Below are 21,521 nucleotides of genomic sequence, written 5' to 3' on the forward strand. Positions count from 1 at the left end.
ATGTGAAAAATGAGAATCTTTAAAAAAGCTGATGGTTTCCTGCAGATCTTGCTGGACTGCAGCCTCTCCCATCCTCCTTGACCACTTGACCATGCTGGCTGGGGCTGATGGCAGCTGGAGTCCAACAACACCTGGAGGGAATCAAGTTCAAGAAGCCATTTTCAAATATCTCAAGGGCTGTCCCATGGAGGATGGAGCAAGCTTCTTTTCTCCTGCTCCGGAGGGCTGGACTTGAACCAAGTTAAAAGGAAGGAGATTCTGACTGAATATCAGGAAGACCTTTCTGTCAGTAAGAGTTGTTCGACAATGGAAAGGTGATGGACTCTTAGTGGACTCTCCTAGCCTCTAAGCAGAGGCTGGGTGGCCATTTGTCATGTCTGATCTAGTTGAGATTCCTGCATTGCCTTCCAACTCTGCAATTCTATGATTCTATGTTAATTGAGAAGGTGGAAGTAAAGCACAGCACAGAACTGAAACTGAAAACTGGCTTTGGACAGGGGCTGTCACAAAGCTGAGCAGACCAGGGAGCTCCTGCCACCACCTCCTGAAGCTGGCCTGAGAATATTATGCACCATTTATTCTAATATTCATCTATTTATTATTATATTTTAAATGGTGGTAATTGGCTGAATAATAATAATAACAACAACAACAACAACAACAACAATAATAATTTATACCCCACCCTCCCTGGGCTCAGGGCAGCTAACACCAATAAAATTACCATAAAAAATAATGGGGGGGGGGAACCAATTTATTAAAATATGGGTTAAAATACAATTTAAAATGCAGCCTCATTTTAATAGTAGCCCATAGATCAAAACCATAAGGGGAGGGAAACATAAGGGTCAGACTGAGTCCAAACCAAAGGCCAGGCAGAACAGCTCTGTCTTGCAGGCCCTGTGGAGATGTCAAGTGCCACAGAGTCCTAGTCTCTTGTGAAAGAGCATTCCACCAAGTTGGGGCCAGTACTGAAAAGGCCCTGACCCTAGTTGAGACCAATCTAACCACCTTGCGGCTTGGGACCTCCAAAGTGTTGTTATTTGTGGGCCTTAAGGTTCTCTGTGAGGCATACCAGGAGAGGCGGTCCCGTAGGTACGAGGGTTCTAGGTAGAAGAGGTAGCTAATGTGTTGCCCTCCAGATGTTGGACTCCAATTCCCATAGGGAGTTCAGAGGAAGGGCCACAGCTCAGTGGTAGAGCACCTGCTTGGCATGCAGAAGGTTGTGGGTTCAATCCCCATCATCTCCAAGTAGGGTTGGGAGAATTGCCCTGCCTGAAACCCTGGAGAGCTGCTGAGAGACAACGATGCTGAGCTAGATGCCCCAATGGTCTGGCTCAGCAGAAGGTAGCTTTCTGTGTTCCCACCAGTCCCAGCTAGCATGGATGACAGGAACACCTGGAGGGAATCACATTGGCTACACCAAAGACAGAGAAAGAAAGAAAGAAAGAAAGAAAGAAAGAAAGAAAGAAAGAAAGAAAGAAAGAAAGAAGTCTGCCTCTGCTCCACACATACAGTAGAATAGAATGCACGTACACATAATCACATTTTTGAATTCTCTCTTATGTAAAACACTCTCGGCAAGTAGAAAACTAGCACATCAGGAAACAGGGTGAGCTAGAACCTCTCTCTCCCTGATGTGTTCTCTCCCCGCCCCACCGCCATGCATACAGTGGGTGAGCATTCAAAAACTGTGCCTCTCCACCTGCAGGGTGAAGTAGTGCTGATCACCTGTTGTTGCACTCTAGAGCAGACCTCACTCACTGCCATTCTTCCTTCCCCATCTTCTGTTGTCAAAGGTACGGTTTGCAACCAGCATCACTGATTCCACCAAGATCAGCAAATGTTTTGAGGTCAAAATAGGAAGGCACCACCAGGAGCTACATTTCCTGCTTGCATAAACGGAGCAAAAGCTAAGGAGTCTAAGGAGAGCGCCCCAATCTGGGCCAAGAAGCAATCCAAAGGCCACCCTCACAGCCCCCTCAAATGCACAAACACTTCCCAAGGCTGCCTCAGCTGAGAGAGAAAGAGAAAGCAAAAAGAGGGAGAGAGAGAGATGGCCTAAGCTGGGGAGGCATGACTGGGTGTGCTCAGGGGGTGGCCTCTTCTCAGGCTTACGGCCCAGGTGTGAGAAAGCTTTGGCCCTCCAGTTGTTGCTGAACTACAACTCCCACCCATTGGCTGATGGGAGCTGTAGTTCAGCAACCTCTTGAAAGCCAAAGATCCCGCTGGTTGTTTGCAAGCCAGCAAGGTGGTCAGAGAGGATTCAGGAAGGAACAGCTCTGAAGCAATCTAGCAAGCAGAAGCAGAGAGAATGCTTGCACGAGGGAAAGACAGAACACAGGGAGGATGTGGAGACACCAGCCTCCCTTGCCACAAAGGCCTGAACATTCTACATAGAAGTAGGGCTCCTTTCACCCATCTTTAACTTATTTTTAAATTTTATAAATCATGCTTTAAGCAATGACCACATGCAACAGCCCAGTGAACACTAAATAGTGTTCTTAGCAGCACAGCACATGGGTAAATGCTCAAGCAACTAATTTGTCTGGCAGACGGATTTTGCATCCCCCCCCAAATGCTCAGAAGAAAGCACTCAGCTCATCCAAAGAACAATATTTTTTATTACACAAGTGAATTGCAAAGGCTTATCATCCATAGCTACCTTGCTCTCTGACCATTTTCCGCTTTACTTAATCTAATTTTATCTGGAGCACAAGTTGAGAACATTTAAAAAGAGTACTTTGGAAAAAACATGTGGAATGGAACACAGTATTATATGGGACGGGGAGGGCGGGTGTGGGAGATTCCCTGGTCCTGAATGGGGTAACTGTGCCCCTGAAGGACCAGGTGCACAGCCTGGGAGTCATTCTGGACTCACAGCTGTCCATGGAGGCGCAGGTCAAATCTGTGTCCAGGGCAGCTGTTTACCAGCTTCACCTGATACGCAGGCTAAGACCCTACCTGCCCGTAGACTGTCTCGCCAGAGTGGTGCATGTTCTAGTTATCTCACGCTTGGACTACTGCAACGCGCTCTACGTGGGGCTACCTTTGAAGGTGACCCAGAAACTGCAATTAATCTAGAATGCGGCAGCTACACTGGTGACTGGGAGCGGCCACCGGGACCACATAACACCAGTCCTGAGAGATTTGCATTGGCTTCCAGTACGTTTCCGAGCACAATTCAAAGTATTGGTGCTGACCTTTAAAACCCTAAACGGCCTCGGTCCTGTATACCTGAAGGAGTGTCTCCACCCCCATTGTTCAGCCCGGACACTGACGTCCAGCGCCGAGGGCCTTCTGGCAGTTCCCTCATTGCGAGAAGTGAGGTTACAGGGAACCAGACAGAGGGCCTTCTCGGTAGTGGCGGCCATCCTGTGGAATGCCCTCCCTTCAGATGTGAAGGAAATAAGCAGCTATCCTATCTTTAAAAGACATCTGAAGGGAGCCCTGTTTAGGGAAGTTTTTAGTATTTAATGCTGTACTGTTTTTAACATTCAATTGGGAGCTGCCCAGAGTGGCTGGGGAAACTCAGCCAGATGGGCGGGGTATAAATAAATTATTACTGTTGTTGTTGTTGTTGTTGGCGGCGGCATGTTATTACAGTGCAACGCATGCCCCCCCCCCATCTTAATTTCAAGGTAGATTGAAAAATAAAGATTTTGCAATACCGCATAGGTAAACTACTTAGAGATTATTGTTAGGGTGAGCAACATTATAAAATATGTAACAATTTAATCAGACAATGCCTCTCTAGCCAGTACATGGCAGCCCCGGGGCCTTGTTAGAGACAGTGACCACCTTTCAGCAACTGAGGCTGACGCACCACATACGTACACACACAAACACAGAGGCACTCTCCAGACTTAGATACAAAGCTAGACAGCAAACTTTTGATCAGAAGCTTCGTTTGATGTCTGGAATGTTACACATAATAGCCAAATTAAAACTGCCTCTGACGTTTGTAGTGCACAGCAAACCTCAACAAGGGGTAGAATAGGAGTTGCTTAAATAGTTGGTTCTTTGCAGAGTGCTTTTTGGAACTAAAAGAATTAAGGGAAAGGGGACTCATCCTTGGAAGGCTGGGAAAAGAGAGAGACAAAATGCAAGTCCCCCAAAGTGGACAGCTTGCTTTGCTAAAGACCCCACACTCAGTGGTGCACTGCTACTGAGGTCTGAAGAGCCAAACTTGCTCCTAAGAGTGTAAGAGGAACCCTGATGGATGCCCCATCTAGTCCAGCCTCCTGTTCTCACAGTGGCTGACCATGACAGCAAGTCTCCCTTCCTGTGGTTTCCAGCAGCACTCACTGATCCAGCCTCATGCTCCATGAATTTGTCCAATCCTCTTTTAAAGCCATCCAGGTTGGGGGCCATCACTGTCTTCTGTGAGAGTGAGTTCCATGGCTGAACTATGTGCTGCATGAATAAGTCATTTAAAAAAAAATCTGTCCTGAATCTTCCAACTTTCTGCCTCACTGGATGTCGACGAATTCCAGTACTATGGGAGAGAGAGGGAAAAAATTCTTTATCCATTCTCTCCATGCCATGCATAATTCTGTAAGCTTCTATCATGTCACCTCCTACTCACCTTCTCTCTAAACTAAAAACTCCTTAAATGCTGCAACCTTTCCTCTGCAGCAGAAACTTCCTGGTTCACGGCCTTCAATGCTGCAGCAGCCCATAGGCTGCTGGCTAGAAATATATATCCTGGGCCTTTCGGCAGGTTTGCCACGAGTACTTTGTTCTGTTCTGCTGATCTAAACCACAGGTGCCTCTAGCCTAGTATAAGACTACTCTGACTGGCAGCAGCTCTTCCACAGAGGCCCATCCCAGCCACCAAGATGTTTTTGACTGGAGATGAAAAGCATTGAAACCTGGGGCCTGTGGGGAACCTGCAGCAGAGCAGGTGCTCCTACAAACCATCTTACTGCCACTCTATTTGTAGGCCAACACGTTTCCAAGCTACTGCTTCATTTGTTAGCCACCTTGAATACTGTTCACAATAGAAAAGCAACCTGCAAATAAATGGAACCATTAATCCAAGGAAGCTAATGCTGAAACAGTCCCCCGGCCACACTGAGTAGGGACATGAACCTCTCGCACCTCTTATGCCAGGAAGCCCAGTGGGCGCTACCTTTCCAATCTCATGCACAATGCAAAACCTCAAGGCCTTCTAAAAAAGCCATTCAGGAGCCACAGTAACTACCGTATTTTTCGCTCTATAAGATACACTTTTTCCCTCCTAAAATGTAAGGGGAAATGTGTGTGCGTCTTATGGAGCAAATGTAGGCGGGAGGCTCTGCTCAGTGCTCCCTTTAAAGAGCCGCACACGCGCTCCGCATGCTCTTTAAAGGGAGCGTGGCTCTTGCGGGAGCCTTCCTCCCGCTGCCCAGGAGAGGCTGTGTGCGGCTATCCCACAAGCCAGGACAGCAAGCGGGATCGTTGTGCCCCACTTGCTGTCCTGGCTTGTGGGATAGCTGCGCGCAGCCTCTTCCGGGCAGGGGGAGCTTTCATCCTGCTGCCCGGGGGAGGCTTCGGCAGCTATCCCATAAGCCAAAACAGCAAGAGGCTATCCCAGAAGCCAGATCCCTCTTGCTGTTCTGGCTTCTGTGATTCAGAATATTTTTTTTTCTTGTTTTCCTCCTCCAAAAACTAGGTGCGTCTTATTGTCTGGTGCGTCTTATAGAGCGAAAAATGCGGTATTTGATGTATCTGTTTGATGTCATGCAATCAAGAACAGGAATGGTAAATTAATCATTATTCATAATCAACATGAAAGGGGGGGGGGGAGAGAGACCTGAAGCAGCCTCTCTCGCCCTGCCCTGAACTTATTAACAGCTTGCCTGTGTTTTGTTTTTTAAATCTGAAATAAAGAGTTGGAGGCCTGAGCCTTCCAAAAAGACTGCAGCGACAGCAGTTTTTAATCAGCAATACAAACAAACCTTAATGCACTTTGCTAAACACACAGCATGAAATGTGAAATTTAAGAGTGAAACAGCCCCTCCACCCTCTCTCTTTTTCTAGGCAACTGGCTGACTTAAAAAATATCAACTGATGAAGGAGGGTAATTAAGCCTGCAGCCTTCCTCTTGTAACCAAATGGACTATTTCTGCGTGACTACTCCAGCACTCTAAACAGGTCCATAAATCACTTTTATCCCAGAAAAAACCCTGTTATTTGAATATTTGTCTATGTGTACCTACTTTAGATTATTTGTGCCGCACTGACAACCTGAAAGCAGAACACCCAACTTTCTTCTACATAGAAACACACACCAGACAAACCCAAAATCTTTTTACGTGATCACCCAGAGTCCATGGCTTTTTACAAGCACAGTCTACTCCAAACAAAGACAACCAGAAAGAAGACTGTTTCTGTGGGCTGGGACTTTCGCCTTGAGCCATTCTCCACCTCCTGGAACTTGTACAATGCCACCAACCACTAGAAGACTCTGTGGATCACTCACAAGATCTACTCATCTGGGTTGGCATACTGGTCACCAACCAATCACTAAAGTCCATCAACAGTTCCTTCTGCCTCTGGGGGAATAGCTTGGAACTCGCCCATGAGGAAGAGGTCCCAAATCAGTGGTACAGCAGCAGTGTTCATTTCACAGCCTCTCTAGAAAACTGCATCCAGTTGCAAACACAATATTGAGCTAGATGTATTAATGGCCTGACTCAGTACAAGGCAGATCCACGGGTCCATGGAAAGGCTGATTCCATGGCTGGTATCTTTTTCATCAACCAGCTCCTGCAGAAACTTACGCTCCTCTGGATCAGACGTCCCAGCCTGGTGCTTTCCAGAAATTTTGGAAACTCCATCAGCCCCAGCCAACACAGCTGATAGGATCTGTAGTTCAAAACATATGGGCCAGGGAAAGCTGATCAAGAGAGAAGTGTCTGAGAATTGTACCATAACATCAGCTACCAGGAAGCAGAAGAGGCTTCTGTAAACATCTTCACTTATACTTTGTGTTCTGCACACATTTAAATTGTCAGCAGCTTTGAGCGCCAGTCTTGGCTGAAAAGTGAGGCAGAAATATAGCGTGAAGAAAGGTTAAGGTCTGCAGCTGGTGAAAAACAGAAAGATAGAATACTACAAGCAGCCACAGAATAGCTGCTATGCTATGTTACTGGGGGGCTGCTCCTCAAAACCCAGAATTTTAATCTCCACCAGAGCATGAAAGCATCCAACTGTTTTATCAGAAAACAGACAGTTTATCTATGAAGTTTGATTCTGCATTTGTTTTAGACACACACTCACATGCTGTAGTAAAACAGGCTGATATTGTGGGGAGGGAACTGTTCACTTCCAAATCCTTGAACCCGCCAAGAAACTGCCTACTTTAAAGTTTGCTCCCTCCTTTAATCTTAAGCAGCAATGGAAATTCTAAGTCCACCTGTTACTTCCTGCACTGATGCTTCTAAGACCTAAGCAGAGCCTTCAGCAACCTGGAGCCCTCTAGATGTTTTGAACTCCAGATGGGAAGAGCCGAAGATAGACCTATACAGTGGTACCTCGGGTTACATACGCTTCAGGTTACATAGGCTTCAGGTTACAGACTCTGTGAGCCACACAACTGCACCTCTGCAGGACAGAGGAGACAACCTGTTGCAGAGCACCTACAACTCACAGAGCTGAATCTCGGTGGTTGTTACTAGCCTGGGATGGAGGAGGGGTAGAGGAAGAGAGCCCATAGTCAGAGTAACTGTTGCAGGAAAAGTAGGCTTGTAAAGAATGCAGGAAGGGGTGTGTTCTGCACTGAAAAATGCAATTCGTTGTTGTGTTTTTATTTTTTAAAGAACAACTCCTTCATTGGCAAACAAATCTGCTGACTTCATGATTTTCCCCAGAAGTGAGATCTGATTCATGGAAGTGAACACTCCCTCCTCAGAAATGGAACCAGAAGGGAGAGCATGACAGTGACAACAGCAGTCCCAAGTTAAGTGTGGTGTTTACACTGCCTGGAACATTTCAAACTTTGCCAACACGACAGTCCTGGTGTGTCAACACCCATCCCGCAACTGGAGACCAAACTCACCCTCCCCAATCTGCACCATCTGCAGGCAGAGAAGCTGCTGGCAAACAGCAGCACCACCAGGCCCACAAAACAATCCACCTGCCAGACTGCTGAGCACCCAGCTCTAACATGTTGCCTACTAAAGTATCACACCCCCTTTCAGGAACAGGGGATTTTTGACCCAACCCTTCTCTTACCATTGGCTTGCTGCTAAGAAAACGGAAGAGGAAGAATGACAGCGATTTGTGTGTTTTGTTTTTCCTGACAGCTGGGTGCCAGAAGGGCAGCATGCAGCATGGATAGCAACCTTCTTGCTTGGACCAGCTCACAGCCATCCCCTTGATAGGAAAAATGGGAACTCAAATCAGCAATGGGGCAGCAGAACACCACACACACAGAGGGAAGCTTGAAAAAGGAGGAAGGCAGCTTCAAAAAAAGGACAAGGCAGAAAAAAGGAGCCCCAGCTCTGGGGCATGAGCTAGACTGCCATGTCCACAAAGGCACGAATCAGGATAAAGCAGCCCAGAAGGGAGGGAGATAGGGTTGCCATGGACCCAGGATGCCTGGGACAGAATATGATGCTAAGAGAACATGGATCCACCTGGCCAAGGGGGTGACATGAGGTTGTAATGAGCAAGGACAGGAAGGCAGGACAATGAATTGGGGGACAGGTAAGGAAGAGGTTTGAAGAAGCCAAGAGACATGGTGGGAGACCAGTGTTTAAACGTCGCGTTGGGCCATGAAGCTCACTGGGTGGCCTTGTTGCTGTTGCTGCCTCTCCGCCTAGCCTACCTAGCAGGGATGTTGTAAGTATCAAATGAGGAGGAAGACAACCATGTACACTACATCGAGCTCCAGGGAGGGAAAGGTGGGATATAAATGCAGTAAATAAATAAAAAGGAGGAGAGCCAGGAGGAAGAGCTGGCTGAACCAGCTGCTGGGAGTTTTGTGGGAGGGGGGTTATTGGTCTGAAGTTTTTACCTGCCTAAATCAACTCTGCAGTTCACTTCTATTTACATTTGGGTTTCGGGTGCTGGTGGGCTGCAGTTGCAGGGACAGGTGCAAACAGGAGAACCAGGGAAGAGAGGTGGCAGGAACGGTGCTGGAAGGATGCAAAAGGAAAAGGGAGAGCAACGCAGCAAATACCTAATGGCGGGGGGGGGGGAGAGGGAGGAGAGCTGGCTGCTCAATGGCAGCAGTTTAGTGCAATCTGCACTGAAGTTTAAATCCGAATTAGGCTTGTCGGGTTCACGCCTTGGTCTCCCTTTGAGAGCCAGACTATAAAGAAGGGGATGGTGAGAGAAGAGAGGAGAGCAGGCTGGCCACGGGCAGCAGCTCGGTGCAATCCGAATTAAGGCTTCGATTCGGATTAGGCTTGCTTCGGGGCGCGCAGTACCACCCACCCTTTCCCTGCTGCAAGGGGGAGGGAAAGGGAGGTGGGCGGGAGAGACAGGAACAGTAGAATGGGAGAGCTGCCTGGGCGAAGAGGCAGCGCTTCGCCGTAATCCGAATTAAAGGTGCGCCCTCCTGCTCCGCTACCCGCCCGCCACGCAACCCCATTAAGCAGGGACAGAAAGGAGCTGGGGGGGGGGGGTCTCTGGCGGGGCAGGCAGCTTCTTCAGCGCGCTTCATCTTAAGAGAGGCTCTGATCCGGAGTCGATCCGGATCGTGCGTACTCCCGAGGCGGCGCCTCCCTCCCTCCCTAACTCACGCCGAGGGGCTCCCTCCGTGCTGGGCGACATCCTCGGGCGCGTCGTAGAAGAGCTCCTCGGTGTCGGAGTCGGACGCCATGCGGACGCGAAGCGGCGGAGGGACCCAAAAGGAAACCGGAGCAGAAGTGGCGGCGGCGGCGGCAGCAACCGGGCCGGGCCTCGCGCGCGAAGTCTCGCGAGAGAGGGCGGGGGGGGAGAGGGAGAAGGGGAGGGAAGCTGCAGAGCTACGAAGAGGGAAGCGAAGAGTTGGAGGGGTAGCCGCAGAGACACTTCTGGGTTCCACTCCGCCAGGGTTCCCCCCAGCAATCTGAGACTGTGCCTGCATGAAGCTCTAACTTCTCTTCATCCCTCTTCTGGCTCTGGGAGACAAGGCAGGAGGGGACTGCTCATTTGCATGTACAGTATTAACATTAACTGTTAATCCGTCCCCCACATATTGCTGTCAGCACCCCAAGGCAAAGTGTAAGCAGTGATTTATTTATTTTCTGAGGGTACTGAAGGTTACGCAGCACCTGTCTTTTCTAGAAAGAAAAGCACTGGTTAAAAATGTGGCACTAACTCTAACAACCTCATAGTGAGTTCCGGCATCTTTTTTTCTAGAACAAAAGCACAGAGTTTTATTTTAAATAACTGCAGTAAACAGAATAGTCGTCAGCAGGAAGAAGGCATAACTATCAGATCATGGAATCACTCTGAAAGATGCCAATGCATGCAGTACTGTGTGGAACACGCCCCACACCATGAATAGGAGAGGAACATGTTGCCCCATCATCTGAGAATTTCACATCACTCCCTGGAAGTTAAAATGAGCTTCTCAGCTGCATGTTAATAAACAAAGGTGCTTGTGCCATCCAATCAAAAATTAGGAGCAAGAGAGCAGGGAGAGAATATCTGAAGGAACATGGAGGGGAACATATTATGCTTTGGGGGTGTTTTTCTGCTAAGGGGACAGGGCACCTTCACTGCATCGAAGGGATGATGGACGGGACCATGTATTGTCAAATCTTGGGTGAGCACCTCCTTCCCTCAGCCAGGGCATTGAAAATGGGTTGAGGATGGGTATTCCAGCATGACAATGACACAAAACACACAAAGGTCAAGGCACCCTTAAAGGAGTGGCACAAGAAGAAGCACATTAAGGTCCTGGAATGACCTAGCAAGTCTCCAGACTGTAATCCCATTGAAAATCTGTGGAGGGAGCTGAATGTTCGAGTAGCTACACATCAGCCTCGAAATCTTGCTGACTTGGAGAGGATCTGCAAAGAGTAGTGGGGCAAAATACCTCCTGAGATGTGTGCAAACCTGGTGGCCACCTACAAGAAAAGTCTAACCTCTGTAATTGCCAACAGGGGTTTTGCCACCAAGTACTACCGTATTTTTCGTCCCATAGGACGCTCCGTCCCATAGGACGCACCTAGTTTTTTGGGGTGGAAATAAAGGAAAATTTCCCCCCTTTATTCCCCCCCCCAAAGCAGGTCGGGGAAACCAAACCAGGTCGCTGCGCCTCCCTGCTGTCCCCCGAGCTTGTGGGGCTGGCCGATGTCTGCCCGGGCGGCAGGCTGCTATCCGCAGCGTGGGGAGCATTGCGGGGAACTCCTGCAGGGCTCCCCACGCTGCGGATGTGTGCCCGGCGCGAGGAGCGCTCTGCTTCAGGGCGCCCCTCGCGCCAGGCGACAGGCTGCTATCCGCAGCGTGGGGAGCCCTGCGGGGAACTCCCGCAGGGCTGCCTAGGCTGCGGATGTGTTCCCGAAGCGCCGGGCGCTCTGCTTTCAGGGCACCCGACGCTCTGGGAAGCAGGCTGCTATCCGCAGCCTAGACATCCCTGTGGGACCTCCCGCAGGGCTGCCTAGGCTGTGGATGTCTTCCTGAAGCCTGGAGAGCGAGAGGGGTCAGTGCACACCGACCCCTCTCGCTCTCCAAGCTTCAGCGAAAGCCTGCATTCGCCCCATAGGACGCACCCAGATTTCCCCTTCATTTTTGGAGGGGGGAAACTGCGTCCTATAGGGCAAAAAATACGGAAAGTCATCTTTTGCAAAGGGATCAAATGCTTATTTCACTCATTATAATGCACATCAATCTCTGACTTTTGTCTTCTGGATTTCTGGGGGTTTTCCTGTTGTTATTCTGTCTCTCACAGCTACAATAAACCTACCAGGACTTTGTTGAAGATGGCACCTGAAGCAAGTCTCCTGTGAGCCTCAGCAGAGTGAGTAGGAGCTTTTAAAAAAATAATAAGGAAAAAAGACACACTCCCGGAAAACAAGCTTATATCGCAGCCAGATAAGGACTCTGGGAGTTGCAGAACAGCATTTTAAACATCCTCCCTTCCTTTGAGGCTCTTTGAAATCCCGCTGAAGCCATCCAAAACTCCTTGAGGTTATCTAAAACTATTTAAGGCTAATTACAACGCTCTGAGTTTCCTTCAAACAAAGCCCTCAAATATACGGACGGGAAAAAGTAACCCAAATCTAGTCCAGGGATGGTACTCAGGTGGCAAACGGGCAAATTTAGCAGGGGATCAAATACTTTCCCCCCACACTGTACACAGAGCCCTTCCTTTGGTTTCCTTACACCTCACGAGGGGCCTGGCCCCACACCAACAGAGTGGCAGCTTGTTGACTGTATGGGACTGGCAGAAATGACTGGCAGAATCCGTGACCAGGGTGAAGAGTCGGCAGAAGAAGACTGGAAAAAAATTAAGGACTATTTACAAAAATACTGTAAAATTAAGGAATGCTGAATGATGTTGGATTGAAATTAAGTGGTTTCTAGCTGTAATGGTATTAAGGAATATGATAAAATGGTTTTCTTTCTATAAGTAAGAATTTAAAGTTATAATAACCTAAGATGTTGGAGAGAAAATAAGGTGTTTTTCTTTTTTAAGATGTAATGCTTTGAGATAAGGATTTGTTGCATAAATAATTTGAACTGGGTATACAAGAAGGGGAGGTATGAGGAGGTCAGGGAAATATGTTATGAGAAAATAAGTGGTGAAATTTATGTGTTTTTAATATATTTTTTTATGTTTGCCTTTTTCTTTTTGTTTGTAAAAAATTGGAAACTCTAATAAATATTTTATTAAAAAAACAACAACAGAGTGGCAGCTTGAACCATGGATCACCACTTCAGAGGGGACCCAATGTTGGTGATTAGCCTTTAGATTCCCTTTCTCCAGGCCCACAGAAACAAATTCCAGCAACTGCTCAGAAGGATCTTCTAGTTCAAATCCTATCAGGGTGTAGGGCAACCGGGAGGTGTGGAGACTGGGTATGATGTCCATTGAGGAAGAATGTGCTTTGATTGGCTGTGTAGTTCTGAAGGCCATTCATCCCTAGGTTTCACTGACTTTCTCCCTGCTATGTACAAGGCCTGAAGTAAGGAAGACAAAGCTTCTCTGCTCCTTGCTCCTCAAATTGCTTTGCAAACATGTGCATATTAGGTACTAGGAGGAAGCCTGACTAAAATACTGATGAATTTTCACAAGGCCTTTATCATATTTTTAACAAAATGCAAACTGTTCTATACGTTTTCACAGGGAAAGAGGTGAGTGAGCAGAAAGTACCCCCTAGTGGGACAGTGAGCCAGTGGCACAACCAAGACTTGTGAAGTTCTGAGGCTGCCTGGTCTTCAGTGCTTGGAGTGATGTTCTCCTGCACCAGCTGATGCCCTCCACGTGCTTAGGACTACAGTCCCCACCAGAGCCCCTCATTCATTTAGGTGTTCATGCTCTGTAATCATGTACACACTGAATAACAACAATAAAATGGATGCCAGGGCCATTATCAGCAATAAAGTTTTCTTATTTGCAGATAACACAAAGCACTTTGGAGCAAAAAGTGACCGAGGAAGGGTAACATCAATATCAGTGAGCTCCCGTTGCTCGGTCCCTGCTCCTGCCAACCTAGCAGTTCAAAAGCACGTCAAAGTGCAAGTAGATAAATAGGTACCGCTCCGGGGGGGGGGGAGGGAGGTAAACAGCATTTCCGTGCACTGCTCTGGTGTCAGTGTTCCGTTGCGCCAGAAGTGGCTTAGTCATGCTGGCCACATGACCTGGGAAAACCATTTGCAGAACAAACAAACTCCGTCTCCCTCGGCCTGTAAAGTGAGATGAGCACCGCAACCCCAGAGTCGTTCGTGACTGGACTTAATTGTCAGGGGTGCTTTACCTTTATGAAGATTAAGGCACACCTCAAAAATCAAAATGATTTTACAGTCATCCTTTACAGACTGTCCTCGGGTCTGGTATTGGACTACTTCGATCGGATACTCCCTGCCGAAGTAGACAGATCCTCCGAGCTGGAAGGCCCACCATTTGTCCCCTTGACCCGTGCCCGTCCTGGTTGATTAGCGCGTGTACAGATGAGGTGCGCCCCCCCCCGGGTGAGATCATCAATTAGTCCCTTGGCATGGGGACTTTCTCAGGGGAGTTGAAGGAAGCAGTGGTGCATCCGCTCTTAAAGAAAACATCTCTAGATCCTTTAAATCTATCCAATTACCGCCCGGTTTCGAATCTTCCATACCTGGGTAAGGTAATTGAGAGAGCAGTTGCTGAACAGCTTGGTAGGTTTCTGGATGACCCATTTCAGTCTAGCTTTTGCCCTGGTTACGGGACTGAGACGGCTTTGGTCGTCCTAAGAGATGATCTCCGTAGACAGCTGGATCGAGGCGGGTCGGGACTGCTGATTCTCTTAGATCTGTCAGCAGCCTTCGACATAGTTGATCACAAACTTTTGGACCACCACCTTGCCGACCTGGGGGATTCAGGGTACAGTTCAACAAGGGCTGCGCTCCTTTATCTCAGGTCAGGGACAGAGGGTGGCGCTAGGGAGGGAGTTGTTGCCGTGGCACTCCTTGGTGTGTGGAGTCTCGCAGGGTGCAATCCTTTCCCCGATACTTTTGAGTATCTTTATACATCCCCTTGACCAGATTGTCCGGAGATTTGGGCTGGGTTGTCATCAATATGCTGATGACACCCAGCTTTATCTGTTGATGGATGGCCGCCCTGACTCGGCCCCGGACACACTGACCAGATGCTTGGAAGCTGTGGCTAGATGGCTGCGAGGGAGCCGGTTGAAGTTAAATCCTTCGAAGACAGAGATCCTCTGGCTGGGTCCGAATGACATGGGGTTGGGGGGGCAACTCCCATCTTTTGCGGGGGGCTCAATTAGTGCCAGCGCCTTCTGTCAAGAGCTTGGGTGTAACCTTCGATGCCTCCCTTTCCATGGAGGCGCAGGTTGCACCCACAGCAAAAGTGGCATTTTTCCATCTCCGCCATATTAAGCAGTTGGTCCCTTACCATTCTCGCCCTGATTTGGCCACAGTGATCCATGCGATGGTCACCTCCAGGCTTGACTACTGTAATTCGCTCTACGCGGGGCTGCCCTTGAAGCTGACCCAGAAGCTCCAGCGGGTGTAGAATGCTGCAGCGAGGCTCCTTACGGGGTCCTTGCCATGGGATCACATTCATCCAGTGCTTTACCAACAGTAATCCTCCAGCCTCTCCTGCAGAGGCTCAGGGCAGAGAGGCGGAGGGAACTAAGTTCTCACAGGAGGAGTGCTCACCTCCAGGCCAGGTGAGGTGAGTCACCTGTGGACCGGGGCCACCCTATGCCTCAGAGGAGATAAAGGCCAGCCCACCCAGTCCCAGGTTGCGGGAGCAACATAGTTGGTTACCTGTTCCTGCAGGCACCCTGTCCTGCTTTCTGCCAGAGTTCCTGACCACGCTCAACTCCTTGCATTGGACTCCTCTTCAGCCTCAGATCGGACACAGACCACGCCCCATGGTAACCCCCCCCCCCGGGAACAGCACAGGTACATTTGTAGTCTGTGCAGATGCGGACCGAACCATTAGGCTTGACAGGTGTGACGATCGGGGTTTCCCAGGGGGCATTAGGCACAGGCTCCAGCACTCCTTGCTCCATAAGCTGGTCCAGTTCCTCGCCTATACTGGGTTTCAGGGTGGATGGGAGCCGGCGGGCCTTGATCCTGACCCTACTGCAGGGTCAAGCTGTAGGTAGGGCAATGTGGGGGCGTATACTGTCCCAATTTCACATCAACCCCCCCCCCGGAAATTCCTTGCATGTAGCGTCCACGTCCACTTGTAAGCTAGTGCAGTTCACCCCGGTGACAGCTAGCCCCAGTGGTCCAAACCATGCCAATTCCAGTAAGCTAACGTAGGGGCCCTAGACCACAAGCAAGTCCATTTGCCACGTCCGCCCTCGATATTGCACCCTGAAGGTCCCCACCCTCATTGTGGAGACCTTACGTTTATGGAAGTCCCGAATAGTAAATGGGGCCGGCCTGAGTTTGGGACCCCCACTAGGACACAGTTTCCTTAAGGTCCTTGCTGAGATTATGGATAGAGTTGAACCCGTGTCAAGCTCTATGCAGCATGGGGCCCCCTCTGTACCTCTACATAATTTTTCTCTATGTTGGGGTGGGGCAGCTGGTATACCTGTCACTCCGTGCTCTCCATCGATTTGCCTTGGTGCGATGGGCCCCGGGACCTGGGGCTCTTGGATCAGTCATCTGATGCCTAGTGTCGGGTGGGCCGAGCCCAACACACTCAGGCGATGTGTCCTGATTTTCTTCACTGCCTGCACTCTGCATTGCAGAAACGGCAGGTCCTCCTCTCGTGACTCTCCCCGCAGCTTGCGCAGTTCCCTCCATTTCGTTGAGGCAGCTGTGGCCTGTGCGCTGCTTGAGTGCACCGTTGTACTCGGTGCACCTCCTCCCTGTCAGATCCTGCGTCATCGGCGAGGTCCTCATGGTGGACCCTCGGTTGGGACAGCGGGCTTGGCTGTGCCTCTTGCGTCGACCTCTCAGCAGATTCCATTGCCAGGGCCTCCTCCAGAGCGACCTGAAATGTTAGGTCCTTCTTGGTGTAGAGGCGTCGTTGCAGCTTCTCATCCTTCAGGCCACAGACGAGGCGGTCACAAAGTATGTTCTCCAACTCTGAGAAGTTGCAGAACCGGGCAGCTTGGCGGAGAGAGGTCACAAACCCAGTTATGGTTTCCCTAGGGGCTTGCTGCTTTGTGTAGAGGGCATTTCAACGAGCCACCACTGAGGGCTGCGGCGAAAAGTGCCCCTTCCATTATTATTTTGTAAGGAACAGTAGCGATGTCTTCAGGCACAAGGAGAGGCCGGGCGATTTCGAACGTCTCCTCTCCGTAGACGCTGAAGAATATCGCCCTCTTCCTGGTGTCATTGGTGACGCCTTTGGCTTCTAGGAGGAAGGTGAAACAGGAGGCATATGCTTCCCAGTCTCCTGATTCTGGGTTGAACTGTGAGAAGCTGCTGTTGGTTGCCATTCTGAGTTCCTTGGGTCCCGGAGCTGAAGCCTGGATACACGGTGCGAGGCAGCGGTATGGCAGGTGGCGGTGCTGTACTGCTGTGTGTGGCGGTCAGCTCAGCGGGATCCCACCTTTGTCGCCAGTGTAATATACTCGGAGTTGAGACAAAGGTTTTGGGGGGAAAATTGACAATTGAGGAATCAGAAAGGTTTCAGAAAGAGACAGATTTAAAAATTGTTAAGAAGGTGAAATACCTAGGGGTTAACATGACTGCCAAAAACCTGAACCTATTTAAGGACAACTATGAAAAGTGTTGGACAGAAATTAAGAAGGACTTAGAAAGTTGGTCAAGACTAAAACTTTCCTTGTTGGGCCGAATTGCTGCGATAAAAATGAATGTATTGCCAAAAATGTTGTTTCTGTTTCAGACCCTACAGATTGTGGACAGAGTGGAATGCTTTACAAAATGGCAGAGAGATATTTCTAAGTTTGTCTGGCAGGGCAAAAAGCCCCGAATAAAATTTAAAATACTAACTGATGCTAAGGAGAGAGGGGGGTTTGCCCTGCCAGATTTGAGGTTGTATTATGAATCTGCAGCTTTCTGCTGGTTGAAGGATTGGTTTCTTCTTGAGAATACTGATGTCCTAGATCTGGAAGGGTTTAACAATGCTTTTGGATGGCATGCATACTTGTGGTATGACAAGGTAAAAATTCATAAGGCTTTTAAAAACCATATTGTCAGGAAGGCTGTGTTTAATGTCTGGATAAAATACAAAGACTTACTAGAAAACAAGACCCCAAGGTGGTTGTCACCAATAGAAGCCAAGGCCCAGAAAAGACTCAATATGGAGGTCAATTGGCCGAAATATTGGGAAATAATAGAAAAAGAAGGTGATACCTGGAGATTGCAGAGTCTTGAGAAACTAAAGGATAAAGTGCGAGATTGGTTACATTATGCTCAGATTAGGGAGGTCTTTAATTTGGACAAAAAAACAGGTTTCCAGGTGGAAAAATCGAAATTAGAAACAGAACTCCTAGAACCTAAGACCAAGGTACTTTCAAAAATGTATAACTTGCTGTTGAAATGGAATACGCAGGATGAAACTGTCAAATCAGCTATGATAAAATGGGCACAGGACATTGGGTATAATATTATGTTTGCTGACTGGGAAAAGTTATGGACCACCGGAGTGAGGTTCACGGCATGTAATGCCTTGAAAGAAAACATTATGAAAATGATATACAGGTGGTACATGACCCCAGTCAAGCTGGCAAAAATATATCACTTGCCTGATAACAAATGTTGGAAATGTAAGGAAACTGAAGGAACATTCTTTCACCTTTGGTGGACGTGCCCAAGGGTTAAGGCTTTCTGGGAAATGATCTATAATGAGTTAAAAAAGGTATTTAAGTATACCTTTCTTAAGAAACCAGAGGCCTTCCTTCTGGGCATTGTCGGCCAAGGAGTGCTAAAGAAAGATAAAACTTTTTTTATGTACGCAACAACAGCAGCAAGAATACTCATCGCAAAGTACTGGAAGACCCAAGATTTACCCACACTGGAAGAATGGCAGACGCAACTGATAGACTATATGGAGTTGGCTGAGATGACTGGCAGAATTCGAGACCTGGGAGAAGAGACGGTGGAAGAGGACTGGAAAAAATTTAAAGACTATTTACAAAAATATTACAAACTGTATGAATGTTAGGAGAATGCACAATTGAGAGAAACACGGTAGCAGTATATTTATTGTAAGACATATGAGAATAAGTGATGTATAAGGAAATAGCGAAATTTGAAGCAATATTATGTTCAAGCTTAGCAGTTTAATTTATGATAAAAACATTTTAAAGTTGGAATAGAATATTTGAGATTTATAAAATAAGAATGGAAGTAAGGTAACAAATTGCTGCATATAACTATATGATTGAGAACGCAGGGAAGGGTGATGCGAGGAAGTCTAAAGATTATGAAAATATGATTCATGAATAACTCTATCTTATTGGTATTTTCTTTTCTTACCTTTATTTTTTCTTATAATCCTACTTTGATCTTTTTTGTTTGTTATGTGTGTGGTGTTATGGTGTTATGTCTGTTGTTTAAAAACTGCAATAAATATCTTTTAAAAAAAAAGACTGTGGATTTCTTGCTCTTTATACAGATTATAGTAGCGAGGAATGGAAGTTCCCCCAAACTGTCTGCTTTATATACATTATTTACACAATGGGCCGCACATGATTGGCTAATTCCGGGATTCTCCTGTAGGCCAATCAGGTTGCAGATTCACTTCCACCTGGAGCTGGATTGGGTGGCTCCTGCAAACCAATCAGACTGCTGCATTCTGAATCCTATTGTTCTAGGACCAATCAGACTGCTGCATTTTGGATCCTATTCAACTCAGTACATAACACGCCTGTTAAGCCGGACAGGTCAGTGAGAATATGCGCAGACTACAAGTGCACAACCAACAAGGCGCTTCAGCAGCACACTTATCCAGTTCCTGTCGTCCACCATCTGCTGCATTCTCTGGGTGATGGCAAGGTCTTCGCTAAACTGGACCTTGCCCAAGCCTATCAACAACTGCCTGTCGACAACGATCGTCACCCACCGAGGGGCGTTCCAGTGCCGCGGGCTACAGTTCGGGATAAGCGTGGTTCCTGGCATCTTTCAAAGCCTCATGGAGCATCTCCTGCAGGGGCTACCGGGCATGGTGCCATATTTCGATGATGTGTTGGTATCCGCAGACCCACACCAGCAGCTGTTTGAGCGCATCCACACCGTGCTGACCAGGTTGTGGGCTCAAGGTTGTGGGCATCCACGCCGTGCTTGGCTGGGCTCAAGGTGAAAAAAGAAAAGTGCCAGATCGCCGTTCCGCAGGTGGAGTTCCTGGGTTACCTTACTGACACCTCCGGTCTTCACTCAACTGCATCCAATATCCAGGCCATTCAGCAGGCCCCGATTCCAAAAAGCAAGACGGAGTTGCAGGCGTTCCTGGGGCTGCCACAACATGTTCCCGCCAAACAAAGCAACGCTAGCCAAGCCTCTACACTGCCTCCTCAGCATGAAGGTACTGTGGTCCTGGGGTCATCGGGAAACAGAGGCCTTCAACGCAGTCAAAGCCCTCCTCTCATCAGACAGTGTGCTGGTACAGTACAGTGAAGCCAGGCTGCTGGTCTTCGCCTGCGACATCTCGCCCTTTGGCATCGGGGCTGTCCTCAGTCACTGGTTTCCAGATGGTAGGGAAGCACCACTCACCTTCTTCTCCTGGACGCTGTCTCTGGCCGAACGGAATTACAGCCAGCTCGACAAGGAGGCACTGGCACTTATGGCTGGAGTAAAGAGGTTCCACAAATACTTCTATGGGAGAACCTTCAACCTCATCACTGACCACAAGCCGCTCCTGGACCTCCTTGCCAGTGATCGACCAACACCACCTGTCCTCTCGCCACTCATGCTGTGATGGACTGTCTTTCTGGCAGCTTACAGCTAGCAGCTTGTCCATCACCCTGGAAAATCGATGGGCCACGCCAACACTCTCAGTCGTTGCCCTCTTCCAGCACTTGTGGAAGACCCAGCTCCTGCTTCATCGCTCCTTGTGCTGGTCCCGGGGGGAAGGTTACTGTTACCGTAGTCCAAGTTCAGTCCTAAGTCACTAGCCTGGAGATAGTCCACAAAGTGCGAGGTGAGGTCCGAAACAGGGAGCCGGGCGGGGACAGGAACACTCGAAGATCAGAAGCAGGAAGCCGGGCGGGGAACAGGAACACTGGAGGCACAGGACTGGATGCTGGCCGAAACAGCTCTTCAATGATGACGTTGCTCCCGCAACCTGGGACCGGGCTGACTGCCCTTTATTTTCTCTAAGGCCAGGGGCGGTCCCGGCCCCCAGGAGCCCCGCCTCTCCTGGCCTTAAGGCGAGCACTCCTCCTGGGAGAAACCAGTTCCCTTCGCCTCTCTGCCCTAAGCCTCTGCAGTTCAGGAGAGGCTGAAGGGTTACTGGGCCCCGGGGAAGGCTCACCTGTAGACACTGAGTCCTCAAGCACCTCTGGGGCCAGAATGGTTTCACCTGGTGCCTGCTCCTGAGGATCTGGCACAGGTGCAGGCTCCTCAGAATCTAGGCCTTGCCCCAGTTCAGCCGGCCCTGGAGGCGGGGACTCCTGTGCCGGCTGGGATTCCTCCGGTTCACTCTCAGAATTGGAATCCCAGGCCATCAAACTCCTCCTACCTGAGGACCTCCCAGCAGCGCCAGTATTGGCCACCGATGTAGCCTCCGCATATGCCCAGGACCGCACCATCAACTGTGTACTCAACTGGGTGTGGAGGGGGGTGGCCGGAAGGGTCTTTTGCACCAGAGTTCCAGCCGCTTGCCACCAGACAGCACGAGCGCTCAGCTCATTGTGGCTGCCTACTGTGGGGAGACTGAGTCGTGGTTTCCAAAAGACTCCACCAATGCGTCCTTGAGGCTCTGCACATCAGCCATCCAGGGATCGTCAAAA

The 21,521-nt window shown here is 49.0% G+C and overlaps 1 protein-coding gene and 1 long non-coding RNA gene across 3 annotated transcripts in view; one reads left to right on the top strand and one right to left on the bottom strand.

The window, feature by feature from the left end:
* Positions 1–9,917, bottom strand: part of WDR44 (WD repeat domain 44) — a 45,237-nt gene extending 35,320 nt beyond the window's left edge. Inside the window, exon 1 of one of the 2 annotated variants that reach the window (XM_083486318.1) lies at positions 9,735–9,917. In XM_083486318.1, the coding sequence (XP_083342444.1) occupies positions 9,735–9,814 (80 nt within the window). In that variant the 5' untranslated portion in view covers positions 9,815–9,917. The remainder of the gene's footprint in view (positions 1–9,734) is intronic. The other variant, XM_083486319.1, reaches the window with a different exon arrangement.
* The window catches only part of LOC310698904, a 400,562-nt gene that overhangs the window by 272,026 nt on the left and 107,015 nt on the right, over positions 1–21,521 (top strand). The window lies entirely within an intron of this gene.

The sequence above is a fragment of the Podarcis liolepis genome (assembly GCF_965112155.1).
Source record: "Podarcis liolepis genome assembly, chromosome: Z".
NCBI lineage: Eukaryota > Metazoa > Chordata > Lepidosauria > Squamata > Lacertidae > Podarcis > Podarcis liolepis.